At 35.5% G+C, this 25,041-nt stretch overlaps 1 protein-coding gene across 1 annotated transcript in view; it reads right to left on the bottom strand.

Moving 5' to 3' along the window:
- Positions 1-751: 751 nt before the first annotated feature.
- The window catches only part of TINAG (tubulointerstitial nephritis antigen), a gene marked incomplete at both ends in the record, with an annotated part of 93,904 nt that continues 69,614 nt past the window's right edge, over positions 752-25,041 (bottom strand). The window contains 2 exons of the mRNA XM_079935296.1: positions 752-886; positions 16,069-16,114. Of these exons, the coding sequence (XP_079791422.1) occupies positions 752-886; positions 16,069-16,114 (181 nt within the window). The remainder of the gene's footprint in view (positions 887-16,068; positions 16,115-25,041) is intronic.

Below are 25,041 nucleotides of genomic sequence, written 5' to 3'. Positions count from 1 at the left end.
GTTTTGCAGCTCATTTTACTAGACTTTACACAAAGGGCACTGGCTTCCAAAAACAGGAGTATGTGTGTATATCAGGATGGTACTTGCATCGTCAGCATCAGCCCCTAAGTCTTTTCATTACTTATCATCTTTCCCACCTCACAAGCCATTACACAGTAGGGTAAAGAGTAGCTCTTTCCTGTGAGAGTGAGTCACCTTTTGAGTTCAGATTGCGAGTTCAGCTTAGACAAATGAAAAGAACCAAAATGTGAGCTTATTGAGGGAAACAATCTATTTCCATCTCTTTCTGGCAAAACATAAGGAAGGTCTGAATTAAGAAGGCATTATTGGGTTGAAAAAAATCGTAACAATGGTAAATCGGTGTTTTCGGTGCTTTTTGTCAGTTCTCATTGGTCAAAGAGAGAGAAACCAGATCACATCTACAAACAAATGCTGTGAATGTTTAGAACAAGTGCCATCACACTGTTAAATGATAAAAGTCAAAAAGAACATTGTCAGGAGAGGGAAATAAAGACTGCCAGGGAAGTCGAAAGGTATTTGAAGCCACTCTCCATGCTCTATTAGTGTTTTTACATACTCGGTAATATAAAGGAAGCAGGAGCTTAGAGCCCAGGGTGAAACAAGAAAACAAGCACGTTATACTAACAAGGCGAAGAGGCAGAGATTCCACTGTCACAGAGAACGTCACGTTGCTTAATTTCAACTTAAAGGGTGACTTGAATGCCTGGCCTTATGGAAATTTAGTGCTTTGTTATGGTTCATCTGAACTTGTCAGTTGGCCCCAAGCTGCGATAATCAACTTTTCAATGTCAGACTCATTTACTCCTCGAAGAATCCTGAAATAGCCATTCTCTCCCCAGGACTTTCCCCAGGAATTAGCAGCAATCTGCAGGAAAAAAAAAAAAAAAAAAAAACTGAATAATACTTGGATATTTTTTAATCCAACCTGTAAAGTTACAGGGGACTCTTATGTACCTTTATATGTTTTTGACTTATAGATTGTGACTATTAAGAACCTACACATTTTGAAAAGAAGAACAAAACAATTTATTATTCATTAATTACATTAATATGCATATATACTCATGTTCATGATAACCAGAATTGATGAATTCCCCCAGAGTACAATAATAACATATGAGACTTTGAAATGCCACATCAGAAAATGACACACGCTGCAGTTACAGAGTGTCTATTATGTGACTGGCCCTGTGCTAAGCACGGGAGGAACCATGATAAAAAATATCCTGTGTTAGACCTGCTTATGGTCTAATGAAGGATGGTCAATGTAAGGCAAGTACTAAGGTAGATATATGCACATGGAGAAGCATCTCACTCATCTAAATGGTTCAGGGAAGTTGTCATGATGTACCACATGTGATGCATATTAAAGCCTAGGAGTAAATTAACCGGATTAAAAACATGGAGGAAGGGAGATTCAGGTAAACAGTAAAAACATAAATATCAAAGCATGAAGCAGCATGAAGCAGAGAAATGAAGCAATAAAATTGTTATCATTAGATCATAAAACAGAAGCAGGTTGGTAGTTTAGGAGGCTAGAAGGGGAGGAGAGGAAATCCATACTGAGAAAATAATGGTGAAAATGATGACAAGTTGTTGAGTTACTTCCAGCAGGAATGCAGGTGGACAGATTTATATTTTGATTACATTATTCTGTATGAACTGAAATGGATGAATTTAAAAGGGTAGGAAAAAAACCCCACAGGGATGTAAACAGCTCTTTGCAGGAAACCGTCCTCAGCAGGAAACCCCTTTTCTTGTCACTTTAGCAAAGCTATATTTTAACTAAACTTAAACCGTCCACCCCCACGCTCTGCTCATCTCTGACCCAAGCACAGTTTTCAAATCTTTTGATCACACACTACCTTGCCTAATCTGTTGGTTCTTCCCATAGATCAAAGAAGTAGAAATGAAGAATAAATAACTAACAGATGACCAGATCTCTTCCCTAGCTTCCCCTTCAGAGATCTCCAGAACAAACTGTGTGAACAAGACAGAAACTAAAGAAAGATCACAAAAGTGCACAAGCCTGCAGGCAGTAGGGGATGGCAAGGTCTCTGACCCCCTATCCCAATGATTAACTGAGATTACTTCCCCTTTTCCCTTTAAAACTTTCATGGCCAAGAAGAATCTTTGGAGTTGGTTTTTGGGGGACACAAGTCTGCATTCTCCCCAGATTTCTGACTTTCTGATTAAAAGCAATTTTCCCTTCCACCTTTATTTCTGGACTCTCAGTTCTGTTGCATTAATCTATTTGTCTGTTTTTATGCCAGTATCATACTGTTTTGATCACTATAAATTTATAGTATAACTTGAAATCAGGAAATGTGATACTCCTTGCTTTGTTTTTCTTTCAAAGGACTGCTTTGGCTACTTGGGGTCTTTTTTGTTTCCATATAAATTTTAGGATTTTTTTTTCAATTTCTGTAAAAAATGCCATTGGAATCTTGATAGGGATTGCATTGAAGATATAGATGTTTTCGGTAGTATTGAAATTTTAACAATATCAATTCTTCCCCTTCATGAACACAGGGTACCTTTTCATTTATTTGTGACATTTTTGATATCTTTCATCAATGTCTTATAGTTTTCAGAGTAGAGACCTTTCACCTCCTTGGTTAAGTTTATTCCGAAGTTTTTTCTTTTTTTTTTTTTGATGCTATTGTACATGGGATTGTTTGTTTTCTTTATTTCTTTTTCAGATAATCTGTTGCTAGTGTCTAAAAGGCTACTGATTTTTGTATGTTAGTTTTGTTATCCTGTAATTTTACTGAATTAATTGATTTGATCTAAAAACTTTTGGGTGAAGTCTTTAGGATTTTCCAAACAGGTATACCTTGGAGATTTTGCAGGTTCAGTTCCAGAACACTGCAATAAAATGAATAGCACAATAAAGTGAGTCACATAAATTTTTTGGTTTCCTAGTGCATATAAAAGTTATGTTTACACTATACTGTAGTCTTTTAAGTGTACAATAGCATTACATCTAAAAACAAATGTGCATACTTTAATTAAGGATATTTTATTGTTAAAAAATGCTAACCATCATCTGATTATTTAGCAAGTTGAAATATTTTTGCTGGTAGAAGTTTTAAAATACTGCAAGAATTACCAAAATGTGACAGAGACACAAAGTGAGCAAATGCTTTTGGAAAAATGGTGCCAATAGACTATTCAATATGGCCTATTGCCACAGATCTTCAATTTCTACAACAAAACAAAACAAAAAAAACAATATTTGTAAAGTGCAATAAAGTGAAGTGCAATGAAACATGGTATGCCTATATAAACTGCAAATAGAGACAGTTTTACTTCTTCCTTTCCAATTCTGATGGTTTTTATTTCTTTTTCTTGCCAGATGGCTCTGGAAAGGACTTCCAATACTATGTTGAATAGGAGTGGTGAGAATGGGCACCAATGTCTTGTATCTCATCTTAGAGGAAAAGCTTTCAACTTTTCACCATTAAGTATAATGTTATCTGTGAGGTACATTCCTTCTATACTTGTTAAGAGTTTTTATCATTAACAAATGTAGAATTTTGTCAGATGTTTTTTCTGAATCTATTAAAATTGCTATATAATTTTTTCTTTCATTCTATTAATGTGATGTTTCACATTGATTGGTTCATGTGCGTTGAACCATCCTTGCATACCAGGTATAAATCACATGTGATCATGGTGAATGATTCTTTTAATGTGCTGCTAAATCAAATTTGCTGGCAATAAAATGCTGTCTTTTTTTTTTTTTTTTTTTGGTACACAGGCCTCTCACTGTTGGGGCCTCTCCCGTTGTGGAGCACAGGCTCTGGATGGGCAGGCTCAGTGGCCATTGCTCATGGGCCCAGCTGCTCCGTGGCATGTGGGATCTTCCCAGACCGGGGCACGAACCCACGTCCGCTGCATCAGCAGGCAGACTCTCAACCACTGCGCCACCAGGGAAGCCCTAAAATGCTGTCTTAATTGCTGTAGATTTATATAGTCTTGAAACCTGATAGTGTACATCCTCCAACTTTTTTCTTCTTTACTGTGACTATCTCGGGTACTCTAGGTCTTATGCATTTCCATTTAAAGTTTAGAATCATCTTTTCAGTATAATCCTCTCTCCCCCTCCAAAAAAAAAAAAAAATCTCTGCTGGGACATAGATTAGGATGTTACTAAATTAATAGATCAATTTGGGAAAGTTAATCTAGAGACTTCCAGGTCATCAATATGGTATAATTCTCCTTTTAGCTAGGTCTTCTTTAATTTCTCATAACACTAAAAATCTTGCACATTTTTCATTGACATATTCCCTAGGTTTTTATTTATTTATTTTTGGCTGCATTGGGTCTTCATTGCTGCGCACAGGCTTTTCTCTAGTTGCATCATGTGGGGGGCTACTCTTCATTGTGGTGCACGGGCTTCTCATTGTGGTGGCTTCTCTTGTTGCGGAGCATGGGCTCTAGGCACACGGGCTTCAGTAGTTGTGGCATGCAGGCTCAGTAGTTGTGGCTCATCAGCTCTAGAGTGCAGGCTCAGTAGTTGTGATGCACGGGCTTAGTTGCTCCACGGCATGTGGAATCTTCCCAGACCAGGGCTCGAACCCATGTCCCCTGCATTGGTAGGTGGATTCTCAAGCACCACCAGGGAAATATTTCCCTAGGTTTTTAACTAGTTACATCATTTTTTTTTTGTATTAGGACTTTAATTGGGCAAAAAGGTTATTTTCTTCACAACGGTTACATTAATAAAAGGCTTTAAGCTGAAATTAGTCATTAAACCTAAGTCACTTGTATTTTCAAAAAACCAAGAAACAAATATAGACCAAAAATAATTACTTTCTCTTCAAAATATTTATAAAACTGGAAAGACTATCATACATAGAAAATTCTAATACTTCAAAGTAAAGCTGTGTTTTCCCTGGAAACTTGCTAAATTTTTCCTCAAAGATGTAGCAGGAGTGCAGTATAGCAGAAGCTGGACAGAGGACAGTCGCAGTTTATGCCCCTAACTAGATATTTCCTATACTTTGTCTAAGCCATCCAATTTTTGGTACTGTGCTACGGCAGCCCTAGCAAACTGATACACTTCTGTATTCCCTAGGGTTCATTTTTTATGTTGCCTACTAAATATCCCAGTAATATTCCTTAAAAAGAATAACTCAGTATAACTCTTTAAAAAGCCAGACCATGACCTAGAGACTCTGTTCAGCTTATCTCCTCCCAGCTTATCTCCTCCTCTCTATTAAATTAAACCTTCATTTAATAGAGACAGCACTTCACTTTCCTTTCAGAAATAGTTCTGTAATTTGTTCTCAGTTTTTCAAAAATAAAAAATATATTGTTGAGGGATTTCCCTGGCAGTCCAGTGGTTAAGACTCTGCACTTCCACTGCAGGGGGCACGGGTTCGATCCCTGGTCAGGCAACTAAGATCCTATGTGCTACACAGTGAAGCCAAAAAAAAAAAAAAAAAATCTGGGAACTAAAAGAGCTAAGCAAAGTCCCAGAAGGCAAGAGGGAGAGGTAATATGAAAGAGAGGTTGAGAGACATAGAGGATAATACGAGAACGACAATCACCTATTTAATAGAAAGGTCCAAAAGTAAAGGAAGGAAAGATGGTATATTCAGCTATCATAACTGAGACCTTTATAGTAGTCATCAATACCATGAATCCTCAGAATTGGAACACAAAAAGCCGCAATTCTTACACAAAATTTAACACTACAGTTACTACAGCAATATAATCAGAATTATTTTGGTAATGTCAGGTCTACTCTCAGATCAGAAATTTCCTGGAGAGTAATCTCTCTCTCTCCTGGAATTTTAATTTCTGTAAGTAAAGACAGCAAGGTGTTTCTCTCACTGCTATAGATATAAGTAGAAATAATTATGAACTAGATGCAATACATGTAAGAAAAGGCAATAAGTTCATTATGAATTACAGTAATTATGACCCTTAGTAAAATGACATATCCCATTCAAAGAATTTCACACAAATATAAGAGTCTAAAATATATCCTAATTTTCAGGGACTGGCAATCAAATCTGCTATTTTATGATTCAATATGAAGTATAAAATACTTTCACCAGTAAGGGTTGGATTAAACAAATTTTCTTTTTAACACTTCACTCAGATTCTCCCTTGTCGCTTCTAAAACTATGATTTTTTTTGTTTATTTATTTATATATTTATTTATTATTAGTCATCCATTTTATACACATCAGTGTATACATGTCAGTCCCAATCTCCCAATCCATCACACCCCCACCCCACCCCACACCGATTTCCCCCCTTGGTGTCCACACGTTTGTTCTCTACATCTGTGTCTCAATTTCTGCTCTGTAAACCACTTCATCTGTACCATTTTCTACGTTCCACATATATGTGTTAATATAAGATATTTATTTTTCTCTTTCTGACTTACTTCACTCTGTATGACAGTCTCTAGATGCATCCACATCTCTAAAAATGACCCAATTTTGTTCCTTTTTAAGGCAGAGTAATATTCCATTGTATATATTTACCACACCTTCTTTATCCAATCATCTGTCGATGAGCATTTAGGTTGCTTCCATGACCTGGTTATTGTAAACAGTGCTACAATGAATATTGGGGTGCATGTCTCTTTTTGAACTATGGTTTTCTCTGGGTTCTGGGTCATATGGTAATTCTATTTTTAGTTTTTTAAGGAATCTCCATACTGTTCTCCATAGTGGCTGTATCAATTTACATTCCCACCAACAGTGCAAGAGGGTTCCCTTTTCTCCACACCCTCTCCAGAAACTGTTGTTTGTAGATTTTCTGATGATGCCCATTCTAACTGGTGTGAGGTGATACCTCATTGTAATTTTGATTTGCATTTCTCTAATAATTAGTGATGTTGAGAAGCTTTTCATGTGCTTCTTGGCCATCTGAATGTCTTCTTTGGAGAAATGTCTATTTAGCTCTTCTGCCCATTTTTGGATTGGTCTGTTTGTTTTTTTAATATTGAGCTGCATGTGCTGTTTATATATTTTGGGTATTAATCTGTTGTCCATTGATTCATTAGCAAATATTATCTCCCATTCTGAGGGTTGTCTTTTGGTCTTGTTTATGGTTTCCTTTACTGTGCAAAATCTTTGAAGTTTCATTAGGTCCCATTTGTTTATTTTTGGTTTTATTTCCATTATCCTAGGAGGTGGATCAAAAAATATCTTGCTGTGATTTATATCAAAGAGTATTCTTCTTATGTTTTCTGCTAAGAGTTTTACAGTGCCCGGTCTTACATCTAGGTCTCTAATCCATTTTCAGTTTATTTTTGTGTATTGTGTTAGGGAGTGTTCTAATTTCATTCTTTCACATGTAGCTGTCCAGTTTTCCCAGCACCACTTAGTGAAAAGACTGTCTTTTCTCCGTTGTATGTCCTTGCCTCCTTGGTAATAGATTAGTTGACTATAGGTGCGTGGGTTTATCTCTGGATTTTCTATCCTGTTCCACTGATCTATATTTCTGTTTTTGTGCCAGTACCATATTGTCTTGATTACAGTTGCTTTGTAGTATAGTCTGAAGTTAGGGAGTCTGATTCCTCCAATTCCATTTTTATCCCTCAAGACTGCTTTGGCTATTTGGGGTCTTTTTTGTCTCCATACAAATTTTAAGATTTTTTGTTCTAGTTCTGTAAAAAATGCCACTGGTAATTTGATGGGGATTGCATTGAATCTGTAGATTGCTTTGGGTAGTATAGTCATTTTCACGATATTGATTCTTCCAATGCAAGAGCATGGTATATCTCTCCATCTGTTTGTATCACCTTTAATTTCTTTCATCAGTGTCTTATACTTTTCTGCATACAGGTCTTTTGTCTCCTTAGGTAGGTTTATTCCTAGGTATTTTATTCTTTCTGTTGCAATAGTAAATGGGAGTGTTTCCTTAATTTCTCTTTCAGAGTTTTCATCATTAGTGTATAGGATTGCAAGAGATTTCTGTGCATTAATTTTGTATCCTGCAACTTTACCAAATACATTGGTTAGCCCTAGTAGTTTTCTGGTGGTATCTTTAGGATCCTCTATGTATAGTATCATGTCATCTGCAAATAGTGACAGTTTTACTTCTTCTTTTCCAATTTGTATTCTTATTATTTCTTTTTCTTCTCTGATTGCCGTGGCTAGGACTTCCAAAACTATATTGAATAACAATGGTGAGACTGGACATTCTTGCCTTGTTCCTGATCTTAGAGGAAATGCTTTCAGTTTTTCACCATTGAGAATGATGTTTGCTGTGGGTTTGTCATATATGGCCTTTATTATGTTGAAGTAGTTTCCCTCTATGCCCACTTTCTGGAGAGTTTTTAATCATAAATCGGTGTTGAATTTTGTCAAAAGCGTTTTCTGCATCTATTGAGATGATCATATGGTTTTTATTCTTCAATTTGTTCATATGGTGTATCACATTGATTGATTTGCATGTATTGAAGAATCCTTGCATCTCTGGGATAAATCTCACTTGATCATGATGTATGATCCTTTTAATGTGTTTTTGGAGTCTGTTTGCTAGTATTTTGTTGAGGATTTTTGCATCTATATTCATCATTGAATCATTGGTCTGTAATTTTGCATCATTGGTCTGTAATTATCTGTTTTTATAGTATCTTTGTCTGCTTTTGGTATCAGGGTGATGGTGGCCTCATAGGATGAGCTTGGGAGTGTTTCTTCCTCTGCAATTTTTTGGAAGAGTTTGAGAAGGATGGGTGTTAGCTCTTGTATGAATGTTTAATAGAATTCACCTGTGAAGCCATCTGGTCCTAGACTTTTATTTGTTGGAAGATTTTTAATCACAGTTTCAGTTTCATTACTCGTGGTGGGTCTGTTCATATTTTCTATTTCTTCCTGGTTCAGTCTTGGAAAGTTATACCTTTCTAAGAATTTGTCAGTTTCTTCCAGGTTGTCCATTTTATTGGCATAGAGTTGCTTGTAGTAGTCTCTTAGGATGCTTTGTATTTCTGCGGCGTCTGTTGTAACTTCTCTTTTTCGTTTCTAATTTTATTGATTTTGGTCCTCTCCCTCTTTTTCTTGATGAGTCTGCCTAATAATGGTTTATCAATTTTGTTTATCTTCTCAAAGAACCAGCTTTTAGTTTTATTGATCTTTGCTATTGTTTTCTTTGTTTCTATTTCATTTGTTTCTGCTCTGATCTTTATGCTTTCTTTCCTTCTGCTAACTTTGGATTCTGTTTGTTCTTCTTTCTCTAGTTCATTTAGGTGTAACGTTAGATTGTTTATTTGAGATTTTTCTTGTTTCTTGAGACAGGCTTGTATAGCTATAAGCTTCCCTCTTAGAACTGTTTTGCTGCATCCCATAGGTTTTGGATTGCTGTGTTTTCATTGTCATTAGCCTCTAGGTATTTTTTGATTTCCTCTTTGATTTCTTCAGTGATCTCTTGGCTATTTAGTAATGTATTGTTTAGCCTCCATGTGTTTGAGTTTTTTATGTTTTTTTCCCTGTAATTGATTCCTAATCTCATAGCATTGTTGTCAGAAAAGATGCTTGATATGATTTTAATATTCTTCAATTTATTGAGGTTTGACTTGTGATGCAAGATGTGATCTATCCTGGAAAATGTTCTGGGTGCACTTGAGAAGAAAGTGTAACCTGCTGTTTTTGGATGGAATGTCCTATAAATATCAATTAAATCCGTCTGGTCTACTGTGTCATTTAAAGCTTGTGTTTCCTTATTAATTGTCTGGATGATCTGTCCATTGGTGTAAGTTAGGTGTTAAAGTCCCCCACTATTATTGTGTTTTGTCGATTTCCTCTTTTAGAGCTGTTAGCAGTTGCCTTATGTATTGAGGTGCTCCTATGTTGGGTGCATATATATTTATAATTTTTATATCTTCTTCTTGGATTGATATCTAGATCATTACATAGTGTCCTTTCTTGTCTCTTGTACCATTCTTTATTTTAAAGTCTATTTTATCTGATATGAGTATTGTTACTCCAGCTTTCTTTTGATTTCCATTTGCATGGAATATCTTTTTCCATCCCCACACCTTCAATCTGTATGTGTCCTTAGGTCTGAAGTGGGCCTCTTGTAGACAGCATATATATGGGTTTTGTTTTTGTATCCATTCAGCCAATCTGTGTCTTTTGGTTGGATAATTTAATCTATTTACATTTAAGGTAATTTTCCATATATATGTTCCTATTCCCATTTTCTTAATTGTTTTGGGTTTGTTTTTGTCGGTCCTTTTCTTCTCTTGTGTTTCCCACTTAGAGAAGTTCCTTTAGCATTTGTTATGTAGCTGGTTTGGTGGTGCTGAATTCTCTTAGCTTTTGCTTGTCTGTAAAGCTTTTGATTTCTCCATCGAATCTGAATGAGATCCTTGCCAGCTAGAGTAATCTTGGTTGTAGGTTCTTTCCTTTCATCACTTTAAATATGTCATGTCACTCCCTTCTGGCTTGTAGAGTTTCTGCTGAGAAATCAGCTGTTAACCTTATGGGAGTTCCCTTGTATGTTATTTGTCATTTTTCCCTTGCTGCTTTCAATAATTTTTCTTTGCCTTTAATTTTTGTGAATTTGATTACTATATGTCTCAGCATGTTTCTCCTTGGGTTTATCCTGTTTGGGACTCGCTGTGCTTCCTGGACTTGGGTGGCTATTTCCTTTCCCATGTTAGGGAAGTTTTCAACTATAATCTCTTCAAATATTTTCTCAGGTCCTTTCTCTCTCTCTTCTCCTTCTGGGACCCCTGTAATGCGAATGTTGTTATGTTTAATGTTGTCCCAGAGGTCCTTAGGCTGTCTTCATTTCTTTTCATTCTTTTTCTTTATTCTGTTCCACAGCAGTGAATCCCACCATTCTATCTTCCAGGTCACTTACCCATTCTTCTGCCTCAGTTATTCTGCTATTGATTCCTTCTAGTGTATTTTTATTTCAGTTATTGTATTGTTCATCTCTCTTTGTTTGTTCTTTAATTCTTCTAGGTCCTTGTTAAACATTTCTTGCATCTTCTTGATCTTTGCCTCTATTCTTTTTCCGAGGTCCTGGATCATCTTCACTATCATTATTCTGAATTCTTTTTCTGAAACATTTCCTATCTCCATTTCATTTAGTTGTTTTTATGGGGTTTTATCTTGTTCCTTCATCTGGCACATAGCCCTCTGCCTTTACATCTTTTCTATCTTTATGTGAATGTGGTTTTTGTTCCATAGGCTGCAGGATTGTAGTTCTTCTTGCTTCTGCTGTCTGCCCTCTGGTGGATGAGGCTATCTAAGAGGCTTGTGGAAGTTTCCTGATGGGAGGGACTGGTCTAGTTACATCATTTTAGGTCATGTTTATTTTTAATTTCCCATTGTTTCTTGTTACTATATAGAACTATAATTTGTTTCTTATATTTTTCTAATATCAAGAAAACTTGTTAAATATGCTTACTGTTTCTAATAGTTTATTTCTATATATATTTTTTGATTTTCCATATTCATAATCATGTCATCTACAAATAACATCAGTTATATTTCTTTCCACACCCCCCTTTATTTTTTGTTTGTTTGTTTGTTTTACTGCACTAGGTGGAACCTTCAGTAAAATTTTGATTAAAATGTTGAGAATGAATGTTTTATTTTTCAGTGATAAGGGAAAAGCATTCAGTATTTTACCATTAATTATGATGTTAGCTATAGGGTTCTTGTGGATAAAGTTTATAAGGTGAAGGAAGGTAGGTTCTACTCCTAATTTTCTGAGGTTTTAGATCATAAATGACTTCTTTGGTCAGCAGGATTCTAAAATGACCCCCAAATTCCTCCTCCCTTGTGTAGTTTCCCCATATAATCCTTTCCATTTGAGTGTGGGAAGGACCTGAGAATATAATGGGATATCACTTCTGTGATTAGGTTATGTTATCTCACAAAGTTGAACAGATTTTGAAGATGTGATTCAAATTCCCAATCAGCTGACTGTGAGTTAATTAAAAGGGAGATTATTCTGCCTATGTGAGCCCTGTAGAAGAGAGTCTAGAAATCAGAAATTGCTTTTTCCTAATAATCTTGAAGTTACCATGTTTGGAAAGGATTTATGAGAGTACATATGAGGGGGCAGGTGGCAAAAAAACTGTTATTATTGCATCTTCTGTACAAATTAAGATAATCATGTTTATTTTTCCATCTTTTGTCTGGCATGTGAGGAACTATATTCATTGCTTTTACATGTAAAACCAACTTTGCACTCCTGCAATAAACCTCACTTGATCATAGTATATTGTCCTTTTAATATATTTTACAGATGTGATATTTTGTGTAGAATTTTGTGTTCATAAGAGATATTGCCCAGTAGTTTTCCTTTCTTGTGTTGTCCCTGCCAAGTTTTGGTATTGGTGTTATGCTGGTTCATGAAGTGTGTTGGGAACAGTTTTTTCTCTATTTCCTAAAAGACATTGACATAAAATTGATTTCATTTGTTCTTTAAATGTTTGGAAGAATTTACCAGTGAAGCATTTAGAGACTGGTGTTTCCTGTAAGAGTTTCTTTTTAATACAGAATCAGCTTTTCAAATAGTATTATAACTGACTTTTCTATTTTCACCTTGTGTGAGTTTTGATGCTTTGCTTTCCAAGGAGTTTATTCATTTCATCTATATTTTCAAATATATTGACATAATGCTTGCATAGCATCTTATATTACTTACTTAATATCTATTGAAACTGAAGAAAGTCCTCGTTTTACATTTCTATGTTAATTTTTTTTCTCTCTTGGTTTCTTTATGATCCTTCCTAGGAACTTAATCTTTTCAAAGAATCATATCTTTGCCCTCTTGATATTCTCTATTGTATGTCCACTTTTCTTCATTGATTTCTGACCTTCTCCTTTTCATTCCCTTCATTCTATTTTTTGGAGGTCTGAGTTCTTTATCTAGCTTACTGGATTACTATTTTCAACTTTTCCTTTTTTAATATATGCATTGGTTTTAACCTTTCTTTTTTTCAAATACATGCATCTTCTATTACATTAAGTACTGCTTTAGCTAAGTAACACAAGTTTTGACATAACATACTCTGTAAAATTTCAATCGTTTCAGTTTGTTGAACTTACTTTATGACCCAGCATATAGTCAACTTTGGCAACTATTCCATATGCACTAAAAGAATGTATATTCATTAATAGTTGTATCTAGTATTCTATGAATTTTAATTACATAAAGCTAGCTAATAGTTTTTTTAACCTTCTATATCTTTACCTATATTTTAGCTGCTTACTCTGTGAAATAATAAGTGGGATGTGTTGAAATATGCAACAAAATTGTGGATTTGTCTTTCTCTTTTCTTCTGTAACTTTTGCTTTATATTTTTGATTTTGTGTTATCTTAGCTTTTATTTGAATGAAAATGTTTCTGATTTGCCTTCTCTGAAGAAAGTTGCCATTGGATATAAAATTCTAGTTTCTCTTACTTAGAGTTTATTGAGCTTCCGAATTTAGGTTGGTGTCTTTCTATTTTGGAAAACTTTTGGTCGTCAGTTCTTCACATATTGGTTCCACTTCATTCTCTCTCTCATCCTTCTGAGAATGCAGTTACATGTATGTTAAAACATTTGATTGTGTCCCACCCGTCTCTTCCCAGTGTTCTGGATTTTTCATTATATTTACCTCTGTGTACTGCAAGTTGGATATATTTTATTGCATTTATTTAAGATATCTAAGTCTGCCTGCTATTTAACCCATATGTTGAGTTCTTAATTTCAGACATTGCACTCACACCTACAATAATTCTTTTCTTTTTGTGTATTGAAATCATTTGTTGAAATTCTCTCTCTTTTCATCCATATTTTAAAAAAATTTTTACAATGGTTATTACATCTATTATTTCTATTGATAGTTTTTTCCCTTGGTTATTGGTCACATTTTTCTGCTACACATCTCAAAATTTTTTAATGCATGCTGGATACTTTGCCATAATAATTACAGTTGTCCCTTGGTATCGGTGGGGGATTGGTTCCAGGGGACCCCTTTCTCACTGCACCAAAATCCACAGATGCTCAAGTCTGCCAACTAAAAACTGACACCTGACATCTGCCTCTACAAGGAAAAAGTCATTAGCCACTTCAGTCTCTGAGCTTCAACACACCTGAAAGGAGCTCAGGGTGTAGATCAGGAATGAGGCACACTGTGCTCTGGGGAAAAACTGGCAGAACAGGCCTTCAGATAATTAGATATTTTCAGAAGAAGATTTTATGAGTCCAAATTCTTGCATCTTCTCATATATAGAAAAGCACTAAAATCCTGAACGGAGACATCTGCTCCTTGTGACTAGCACTAACCTTCATGAAACTAGCAGCAAACTTCTGCAAAAATGTGTGCTTGATTACATGTATTCCCTCGTCACTAAAATCATATATATACAGACCTCTTCCCTATCTCTTCTGAGCAGTTCTTCAGAGCTATCTGAGATGCTGTCTCCTGAGCTATAGTCCTTATTTTGCCCCAAATAAAACTTAACTCACAACCCTCACATTGTGCAATTTTTTTAGTTGACAAGTCCCTTATTTAAAATGGCATAATATTTGTATGTAACCTACACACATCCTCTCGTATGCTTTAAACCATCTCCGGGTTACTTATAATACCTAATGCAATGTAAATGTTATGTAAGTAGTTGTAAATGCAATGTAAGCGATATGTAAATAGTTGCCTGTGTACAGCAAATACAAGTTTTGCCTTTTGGAACTTTCTGGAATTTTAAAAATATTTTTGATCCACAGTTGGTTGAATCTGTGGATGCAGAACCCTCAGATATGGAGGGCAGACTACATAGAGATTGACACTGTGATTATTTTCCAAAGAAGATTAGCCTTTTCTTCTCCTAGAGAGATATGGTAAGGGACTATCCCCCTCAATTTAGTAAAGAACTGAGTAGGATCAGGGCTAGAGAAAAGTTTTGGTTAAACTTAATTGCACCTGGTTTCAAATATTTCAGGGCTGTACCTACCATGTGTGTGTTTCAGGCTCTTTTCAGGCTTCTCCTACCCCGGGTTTGGCAATGCTGTAGATGATTTCACTCTGCCGTCCCCCCACCCTTAACTACTCACATTATTCTGCATTCAGAAATATTCCAGGAGGCTCAAATAATATATTCTCTTTCACATATCATAAATGTTAACTATTGAACACTAATTTTATTGACTATCTCAAGCTATTTTAATAAGGAAAATGATATTTAAGAAAGCTCAGTTCACATACAAAGAAACATCATTCTACTCAAAAGCATAACACCTCCATATGTCAACAAGACAAATACGAGTGGTGACCACATACTTGGGTGATTGATTTTTGTGAGTGCCTTGTGGAGAAATCTAATTAACAAGAGTCACTTGAGTGAGCACATGCCCTAATATTTAGTGTTTTATAAGTTATAATATGCCCTGTAATGCATACATTCAAGTTCAAATTCTATGATGAATATCATTACCTAAACTTTATTTCTGGGGGAAAAAAGGTATATAATATAAGGACCTGGGATAATTTTCTTTATTGTAATCAACTGAATATTTGAGATAATATATTCCAATCTTCTTCAAACTTTCTTACATATAACTTCTATTATTTTTTTAGACTAGATATTAGTTTTTTCTCAGTAAAGAATCATGTGTATGTTATAGTTGGCAAAAACAAAAACAAAACTATATATATATGTGTGTGTGTGTGTGTGTGTGTGTGTGTGTGTATATTTGATACTAACATTACAAAAGTATCATCCATAGCAAAAATAATGTAAGAATGCAAAGTTGATTGACACATATGTGAGAACTCTAATCATTTCTTTAATTTTAATATAGGTGATAATAGAACAAAAGTTATTCTGTTGATTCTCATTTTGAAAAATAATACTGATTCATCTGTTACAATTTGAGATAAGAGGAGTTGTAAAATGTTATTATAATATAAATGATTATAATGGATTTTCTGTTGGAGAAAATACCAGTATTACAAATTATATTACAGTGACTTAGGATATGACTAAATAATACAAAGCTGGGAATACAGACACAGATGATTCTAAAATACTCACTTCACAGTAGAAATTTAATTGAAAAGTATTACATACCCAAAATTTTTCTTTCCGCCCCTTTGCTCCTCTCAGTGTGCCCCATCTAAAAATAACAATAAAAAAACATGGTTTAAAATGTTTGAGTTACATCTTGATAAAATTCAACTTATTATCAGAATTATATCTTTTCTTTTCTCTTTGCCTCACTGTGTTTTATTATGGAACTGTCATCATTGCCTACAGAAATGTGCATGTATCATTTTCGTTTTAACCAAAACTTCATTGACTTCTTCAGAATATACTCATCTATGTCCAAATGGCTTGAAATCAAACTCTTTGACAAAAGGATATAAGTCTTAGGGCAGCGGGGATGCAGGAGTTTTAAAGTACTTAAAGATGCCTCCCTTCTTCATATTTCACCTTCTGAAACTCTGCCAAAAATCTCCAAGACTACTGATAAAAAACATAATGTAAATTAAGATAACTGTTGTAGAAAAGAGCATTTATGTAAAAATATTCATATGCATATATTATTCTAGAAAATGGCTGTATGCCTAATGTGGCATTTCTATATATACATGTACATATGGAAATCGAATACTATATTCTCAGCACTGAGCCATTCTCAATGTAGCAGGTAACAGTTCATAAAATATACAGGTCTACAATACCTCATTTCTTTTCTCTTGACTAAACCCAATGACATAGATGTTACTAACATGTTCTATTTACCAACGAAATATCAAGACCTGTCCAAGATCACAGAATGTTGTTGAGCCAGCATTCCAAATTTCATGTTCTTAACATGCCATATTGCCTCTCTTGTAAATATACAGTCCCCAACTGCAGTGTGTCCTGAGTGACATCAGTTTTATGTGGAGAAAGTATATTGACCACCACTTTCATGCACTTTGGTGGATTATGAGAAAATAATCCTGTCCACTTCAATTCATTCCTAATACCCCAAATCTCAATGTCAGAGTGGTATGCCATTGTATAAAAGAACATTCTGGAAGAGGTACAAATTTGTTGTTCAAATATTTTCAACATATTCATTTGCCAGAAAGCTGTTTTTCATAGGTTATAAAATAGAATGATGGCACCACAGCATAGAAGTATTGCTTAAAGATGACAGGTTTATTGTAAGGATCTTGGGGCATTCAAGGGAGTATGCAATAATGCATTTGGATCCTTTGGTACGAGAGTGAGGGAAGAAAAAAGTGATTTGGGAAATAGGAAAACACTAAAGAACAATTTTTCTTTAGTTTGTTCCTGATGGAGACTAGGACTGGTAATTGCACTGATTGCCATGTCTTTTTTAGTTATCTATGCACAGAGCAGTGGACTGAAACACTTTAGGGTTTCAAATATTCTAGCCGCTTTAACATGTAAGTTCAAACTGGTTCAGTTTTCAAAATCATTTTGCAGTTTTGTAATTGTACCTACCTCCTTGTAACTTTTCTAAAAAAGCTATCACCATTGAAAAAATTTACCAGTCATACTATGTGCCCCAAATCTTCTAAGGTCATTATGTACTTCAAGCAGTGACCATATCTGAAACCTTGAGTTGCTCATTTTTTACTCATGACTTTTATGACAATTTCAGGAAGACTGTACCACTCAAGCAAACTTCCTTTCAGGCAGTCTGAACACTAGTTACTTTAGCTATTTACATGAAATACAAAATATCAATACAAGACTAAATCAGAAAAATTTAAGGAATCGTATGACTCCAAAACAATACAGGCAGGAGAGGATCCCCATATCTGAGATCCCACCAGACATGGTGAGAAGTTGAGATCCGTCTTGCTTGAGGCACTAAGGAGCCTCATAAGAAAGAACTCCCAATCAAGAAAGAGGTATTCAGACATGACAAGCTCAATCCAGTAATTAAGCCCTCATCAAAAGCGAGGAAGAGCCATTGAGAGTATGATTTGTTCCCAGCCACTCAGATACATCCAAACTTAGCTCCACACTGAACTCAGCTAAGTTTGGAGTTGGGGGAGAAGCAAGTCAGACTTGTTATTAAAATCTGATAGAGCTATTTCACTAAAAACTGTATATTCCATAAAACACTTTAATGATAATCAAATAGAGGGTAATACCAAAAGTGGATAAAGGTTTCTTTCCCACTTTGTAAGATATTTCTAACTTCCTGGGCTCCACTGCATTGAGAATGGTGCATGGGAAGACAAAGTAGTATAACAGAGGGAATTGGAAGACATACAGGCAAAATACACTATGAAGTAAGTATTGCATTTATTATTAAGTCCATTTTAGATACTACTAGGCACTCTCAGAAATATTGAGACATTATTTTGGGGCATGAAGATCCACAACTGCATATAGGGTTAAGATTTACCCAAATGATGACTACACATAATTCCATTAACAGCAGATCAAAGATTAACTACAGTGGACCCTTGAACAATATGGGTTTGAACTGTGTGGGTCCACTTATACAGGGGTTTCTTTAACTAAATACATATTACAGTACTATAGGGTCTGCAGTTGGTTGAATCCGTGGATGAGGACTATGGAGTTAAAAAAGTAAAAAAGTTACATGCAGGATTCCAAATGTGTGGGTCAGTGGCCCTGACCCCAGCATTGTTCAATGGTCAATTGTAATTCTAAGGAAACATTTCCTCACAAAGGAGGAGAGGCACTTCAGAATGTAGTTGTATAATTTTTCTTATTGTAGTATTATCAAATAAGTTAAAAGTGGACTAAACTACTTTATTTTGGAGATATCTAGGAAATACAAACTATCACTTTTGTTCAAAGGGCCATATTTTTCATATGTTCCTATATATTTTGTTATGATTATCTAAATAATATTTTTAATGATATAATAGCATTATTATCTTGCAAATCTATCAACTCTTTGAAGTTGCTATAAATTTCTTTTCAGGAAGTACTGTTGTTTATTATAACCTTAAGATACATTATTTTGAGCACCATTTTTAACCCAGGGAGAATGCCAGCATTAAAATTATTATAAACATTCTCAAAATGGACAGAAAAAGTTAATCAAGACTTCAAATAAAGGTGAGGGAGGAAAAGGAAAATAAGTCTGCTGAAGCTGATAGTTTCAGGGGCTTGGATGCTTGTGAAAAAAATTATAAACAAAGGATGTGGACCTTTATGCAAAATTCAGTTGGAAAGAAAATACCACAGCTCATCACAGAAGCTAATGTTCAGTTCCCCTATGTTACAACCTCTGTTTCAAATGACAAGCAAGTTTCATCCATCAGAGGGTCTAATGTTTGCACTGCGACCTTCAGCTATCTTTTGTTTCCTCTATCTTCAGTAGACTGTTCCTCAGATGGTAATCAAATATCCCATAAAGTCGCAAAGGGGTGTTGTAGAAAAATAGGTGAGTGGGTTATTTTCTAAATACCCCAGGTTCTGAACACCTGGGAAAAATCACTTGACCACAGGTAATTTTTCATTGGTTTAAGAGTGAATTCATGTAATTAAAAGCTTTATCCAAACAAAGATAAATGTTAACTAGTACAAAACAAGAAGACTACTATTATTCATTTACAGAGAGAGTCTCTCTATTTTTGACCTAAGAAGGGCATTTTTCCCATATATATACTTTCCTGAATTGTGGTACTGATTGTACCAATAGGTTGAAAATTTTAGAAATATGTATATATTTTCACAAATATCTTTTGTCAGGCAGTGGGTGTCTTTGAGGACATGAGGATTTTCATTACAGTCATACTTGCTCTAAGCCTATGTACACACTTCTTTCCTTCCATTACACCTATTCATTTAGGACTATTCAAAAACATTTGTTTAGACGAATCAGAACCTTAGCCGTCTTCTGCCGAGATTGTTTCCTTAAACTTGTTCATCTAAGACTCCCTGGTGGCGCAGTGGTTAAGAATCCATCGGCCAATGCAGGGGACACGGGTTTGATCCCTGGTTCCAGGAAGATCCCACATGCTGCAGAGCAACTAAGCCCATGTGTCACAACTACTGAGCCTGTGCTCTAGAACCTGTGCTCTGCAAAAGAGAAGCCACCGCAACAAAGAGTAGACCCTGCTCACCACAACTAGAGAAAGCCCACGCACAGCAATGAAGACCCAACACAGCCAAAAATTAATTAATTAATTAATTAAAAAAAATAAAACTACTGTACTATGGGTTCACCAGCTGGAGAGACCTTAAGAGCAGCTGTTCTTGCCTTGAGAGATTCAATTGCCTATGAACTTATACTATTCTTTTCATTTTTTCTACCTCATTAAATTAAATCATTTCCACTATTTGTTAAGACACATTAATGCTCCTTTTCCTTACAATTTAGTGACTCCTGGGGAAATGCTGGTATTGGAAAACTCCAGGCAGCTAGCAGCTCATTGCCATATTACCTGATGATGCCTGAGGAGCGATGGTTCCTACACTGAGTCTATTGCTATATCTCTCACTTCAAGTACATGATCACCTAAGCTCTTCCTTCTGGATTATTCTTATATGCTCATTTTAAGGTAGTTCTGGAAACACTACTCTTTTGCATAATATTAAAAGTTTTTCTTGGAGATACCATAAATTCTGCAAAGTAAACTTTAAAGAATGATGTAAGATTTTGTATGGCTAAGGTCCTTTGAAAAGGATGTTGTTCTTTTCAGACAACAGTGCTAAACAATACTAGACCTCTTAAAACCCTATTTTAAGCTCTGCCTAGATAGTAAAACAATTGGAACTGAATAAGTACTTTGTATAAGACTTTAAATGATATTTTTTTTTCTCTTCCTTGGTTTTGTTTGATTTTGCCATTGAGGTCAATTTATACAATGTGGTCGTATTAGACATGGTAAATAAGAGAAAAGTGAATATACAATTTTCTTAAAGTAACATTGATATTCCTATAAGTATCCCTTTTAATTATGAAAGTACAGCATCTCTTGTGTACTTCACCCATTTGTTTCTGCCATTATTCAGCACACTACTCTTTAGTACAAAGAAAATGTATCTTCTACCTTCAAGAAGCTGATAATCTAATGGGAATGACGGGAAGTAAAAACACAAACAAGCATAAAAATAATTTGAATTCTATAATTGTTACCTTTATAAAAGCATGTTTCACAATTTTTCTGTGAGTTACAGGTGAGGAAATTAACTGTGGAGGGCAAAGACAACTGCCTTCACAGAGTGGAGTAGAAATTCTTCAGGTGGAAATGGGAGTGTAGAATTGTAGGTATGGTAAGTGCAAAGTCACAAGAGAGCCATGAAAACCTCATCTCAGCCTATTCTTAGAGCAGCACTTGGTTCAGTGTGACTGGAGAACAGAGGTGGGAGTGGCTGGAAATAAAGTTAGAAAAGGAGATTTGGCTCAGCCTGTAAAGAGCACTCAAGTCTACCGAGCTTGGCATTTATAAAGTGATGGTAAAGAGTCATCCACATATGGGATGTGACATGATCCAGATAGTTTTTCACAGAGACAACTCTGGTGTTAGCATGGGGATAGGTTCCAAGGGTGAGGAGATTGAAAGCTTAAGATGAATATTTTCATTAAAGCAAGACATAATGAAATGTTGAATAAGAATGTAATTTCTCTCAAGCAAATGTTGATTCTTTTAACAGCTGTGTCTCCAACATCTGGGATAGTGACTATCACACAGGAAACCCTCCATAGATATTTTTTGAGCAAGTACACTGGCAGTGGGAATAAAAAGGAGGGCACAGATTTGAGAGCTATTTTGGAGATAAAAGGGAGGAATTTATTGGCTAATTTCTTTTGACTGAAAGGAAGAAGAAGGAGTCAAGGTTAACTGCAGGATTTCAAGGTTGAATGAGTAGGGAGGTACATCACATGTGGCAAATCTTGGGGTACACTTCACACTGTAGAGAGATGTGTTCCTGATGACCAGGTTGATTGATCATCGCCAAGACTAATTACAGAGTTGCTTCATCTTCTTTAGGGTAGTTCTGCATATAAAACTTTAAATTCATGGATTTCCAGGGTTTCTGACAGGTAAACCACTGAAGGAACCAAGGAAAGCTGATAATTAGAAATAATTGTGAAAGAGGTTTTCTGCAGAGTGAGGAATTCTTCTGTGACAAGAGCAATTATTTCTAACTCACATGTCAGGATCATATTTGCTTAGGAATCAACTTCTTTAAAGCAGATCTCACCTCCAGCTAAGAATTCGGAGTTACAAGAAGAAAAAATATTACTTTATATTGATGGTAGGCATACTACACTGTAGCCCAATCATCTAGATCAAAATGTTGCAATGCTTATGGTGATCTGTTACTTCTGGGGTCACAGCATGTACCCAACAGACTGACAAAAGGAATTCAAACTCATGTTTTCTGGGCAGACCAATTCCGTATTAGTGAATATAGATCCAGACAGATAAAAAGCAAAGTTTCTAAACAGTGGACATGTAAAGAAACTTGATGCAGTACAGACAACTAGAACAGGAAATTTTGGAGGAAAACAGGGAACAGATACATAAGAGAGACTGATATGAAACTCCAACCCTTCTTATTAAGGAAATGAAAGTCAGATAGGATACAAGTATAAAGAAACCACCAGATGAGTTTCAAGTCAATAACAGTGATATGACTACTCTGGATATAGGACTTTACTTCTAAAGGTGAGACAGCTGATAGATGATTAGGTCCCTTTAACACAAAGATTTGAAAGATAACTGCAGTAATAATGAAGTAGCGATACACAGGCTTTTTTTGTCTTATGAATGTTCTAGCAGAGACACTTAGTAACTTTATTCAAAAAAATACTCAGGCTTGGTGAGCGTGGCAGTGTTGAATATGACGAGAGCCATCACAAAGTGCTAATTAATGCTAGATCAGAGATGAATGAAAATAGACAGCATGGGAAAGCAAAATAAAATGAGGGTCTTACCCATTCCCCTTCACTTTCTACTGAAACAAAATGTACATTAAGCCAGGGTGCACTGAATCTAAGACTGGGTACTTTTATTGATGTATTCTGCCAAGGAGCTACAAACTTTATCATTGATTGAAGAAGTAGATGGAGATTTCTGAAAGATAATTATTTTGTATGAAAATGTCAGAGAAGATTGTGTGTACTGTGCGCTCCTCACTTATTAATCATCCAAACAACACTGTTTATTGAACTGCTGACATATTGCTTACACTACCCTCTCTTAATATTTCAGGAAGCAAAAAGATTGCTGAGTATACTGTCACATTTAATTTGACCTATAAAAAGGATTATGGAGGAAATTGATGACAAGGTTGTACCCAGTTTATGCTCTGGTCAGAATGATCTGCTGTGAAACTGGGAGAAGTATCCCAGAATATGTGTTAAGATGTCCACACCATGTGAAATATACTGGGGAGAGATTGCAGAACCAAAACTGTCCATCATCGTCAATGACAAAGAAATAGGGTAATATCTAATGATGACACACCATGAGGGAAAACTTCAGCCCTTTGATGTTAGGAATAGAAATGGCTTTCTATTTTCTTATAAAATCTTAGCACTGAAAGGAGACTTCAGGGGTTGGAGTATATGACTCACAGGCTAAATCTCGCCCACAGCCTGTTTGTTTGTTTCTTAGTTATTTTTTTAAATTGAAGTATAGTTGATTTACAATTCTGTGTTAGTTTCAGATGTACAGCAAAGTGACTCAGTTATGGAAGAGCCAAGCTCATTCTTCTACATATTATCCATATCTACAAATGACAGAGTTGAATAGTCAAGACCATACAGTTCCCCAAATTAATCTGACTCTAATCCAATTTCTTTGCTTCATAGATAAGGCAACTAAAGCCCCAAGAGGTTAAGTAACAGTTCAAAATTATATGGTAAGTGACTAAATTGTCACTAGTATCTAAGGAGCAACCTATAACATTAGCGACAAAAAGTAGGACCAGGAGAAGATAGAAATGGATGGAGTCATTTCCAGCTGTGAAGAGGAAGGGCATGATCAGCCTTGAGTAATTTGCAGAAGATACCAAGAAGAAAGGGGCACACCTGAGAGAAGAGAAGGAGATAATGCCAGGGTTTACCTTTTGTGTCTTCATAGAGGAGTCATGAAAGGCTTGGAAGGGGAGGGATTGTAGGCAACCATAGAAAGATAAAGCTGGTGATGGTGAACAAGATGGACTAAAATGAAAAAGTGTGGGGCAGGCAGAACAGCTTGGTCATGATAACAATATTCCAATCAGGGTTGCATTCATCACATCCAACCAACTCATTTATATCCAAAAATGTAATGACCCTAATGATTAGAATCATGGGGACGGAAAAGAATAATATTTGTTACATTTATTTTGAGGATCAAAGTAAATCAAATTTGTCACTTAATATCACAAATAGTACTCATTCATCATCTGTGAAATTCATTTTTTCTGCAACCTTTCCCCTTTTAGGGTAACATAGACTTGGCCCTACCTTCTCTTTGGTCATATTGAAGGAGTCCATCATATCCTACATGTTTTTGTTCAGAGGAGACATTATAAATCACCATAGCAACACACATCTTTTAAGAAAATCTCCCAGTTCATTCACTCATCAGAATTGTCCTGTAGATTATGTTTTCTGGAGCGTAAGAGAAAATCCTGATCCTAGATTCCAACATGGTAAGCTACTTTCTAAAAATGTGCTGTGATTATCCTGAAAGTGCTCTCTCTTTCAAGGGACAACCAGTCCACACTTCTTCCTGACAAAAGAAGTCAGAAGCCACTCTACTTCCTATTCCCGATATCCCCCCAACACCACCACACGTCAGGAAATTCACAAGCATATGCTTTACCTAACCTCCATTGTGAATTCTATCATATTTGAAATTTTAAGGACAACACCTACCACAGAAGGTATTTATTTTTAAAACAGAATCACCACAAGTAATGTATTAAGCTGAATTTCGAAGATAACCCTGTACCAGGGACTAATAACGCTCCATCACACAGGCCCCCCAAATCTTAAGTATCCACAGACATTAAAACTCATCTTAGAAAGAAAGTAAAGTATACTTTCCCAATAACTGAAAGCCATAATTTTTGTATTATTATTAATAACAGTAA

The sequence above is a fragment of the Stenella coeruleoalba genome, assembly GCF_951394435.1.
Source record: "Stenella coeruleoalba genome assembly, chromosome: 10".
In the NCBI taxonomy this organism is placed as follows: domain Eukaryota; kingdom Metazoa; phylum Chordata; class Mammalia; order Artiodactyla; family Delphinidae; genus Stenella; species Stenella coeruleoalba.
The sequence above is the reverse complement of the archived record's forward strand: the minus strand, read 5'-3'. Positions and strand labels throughout refer to the sequence as shown.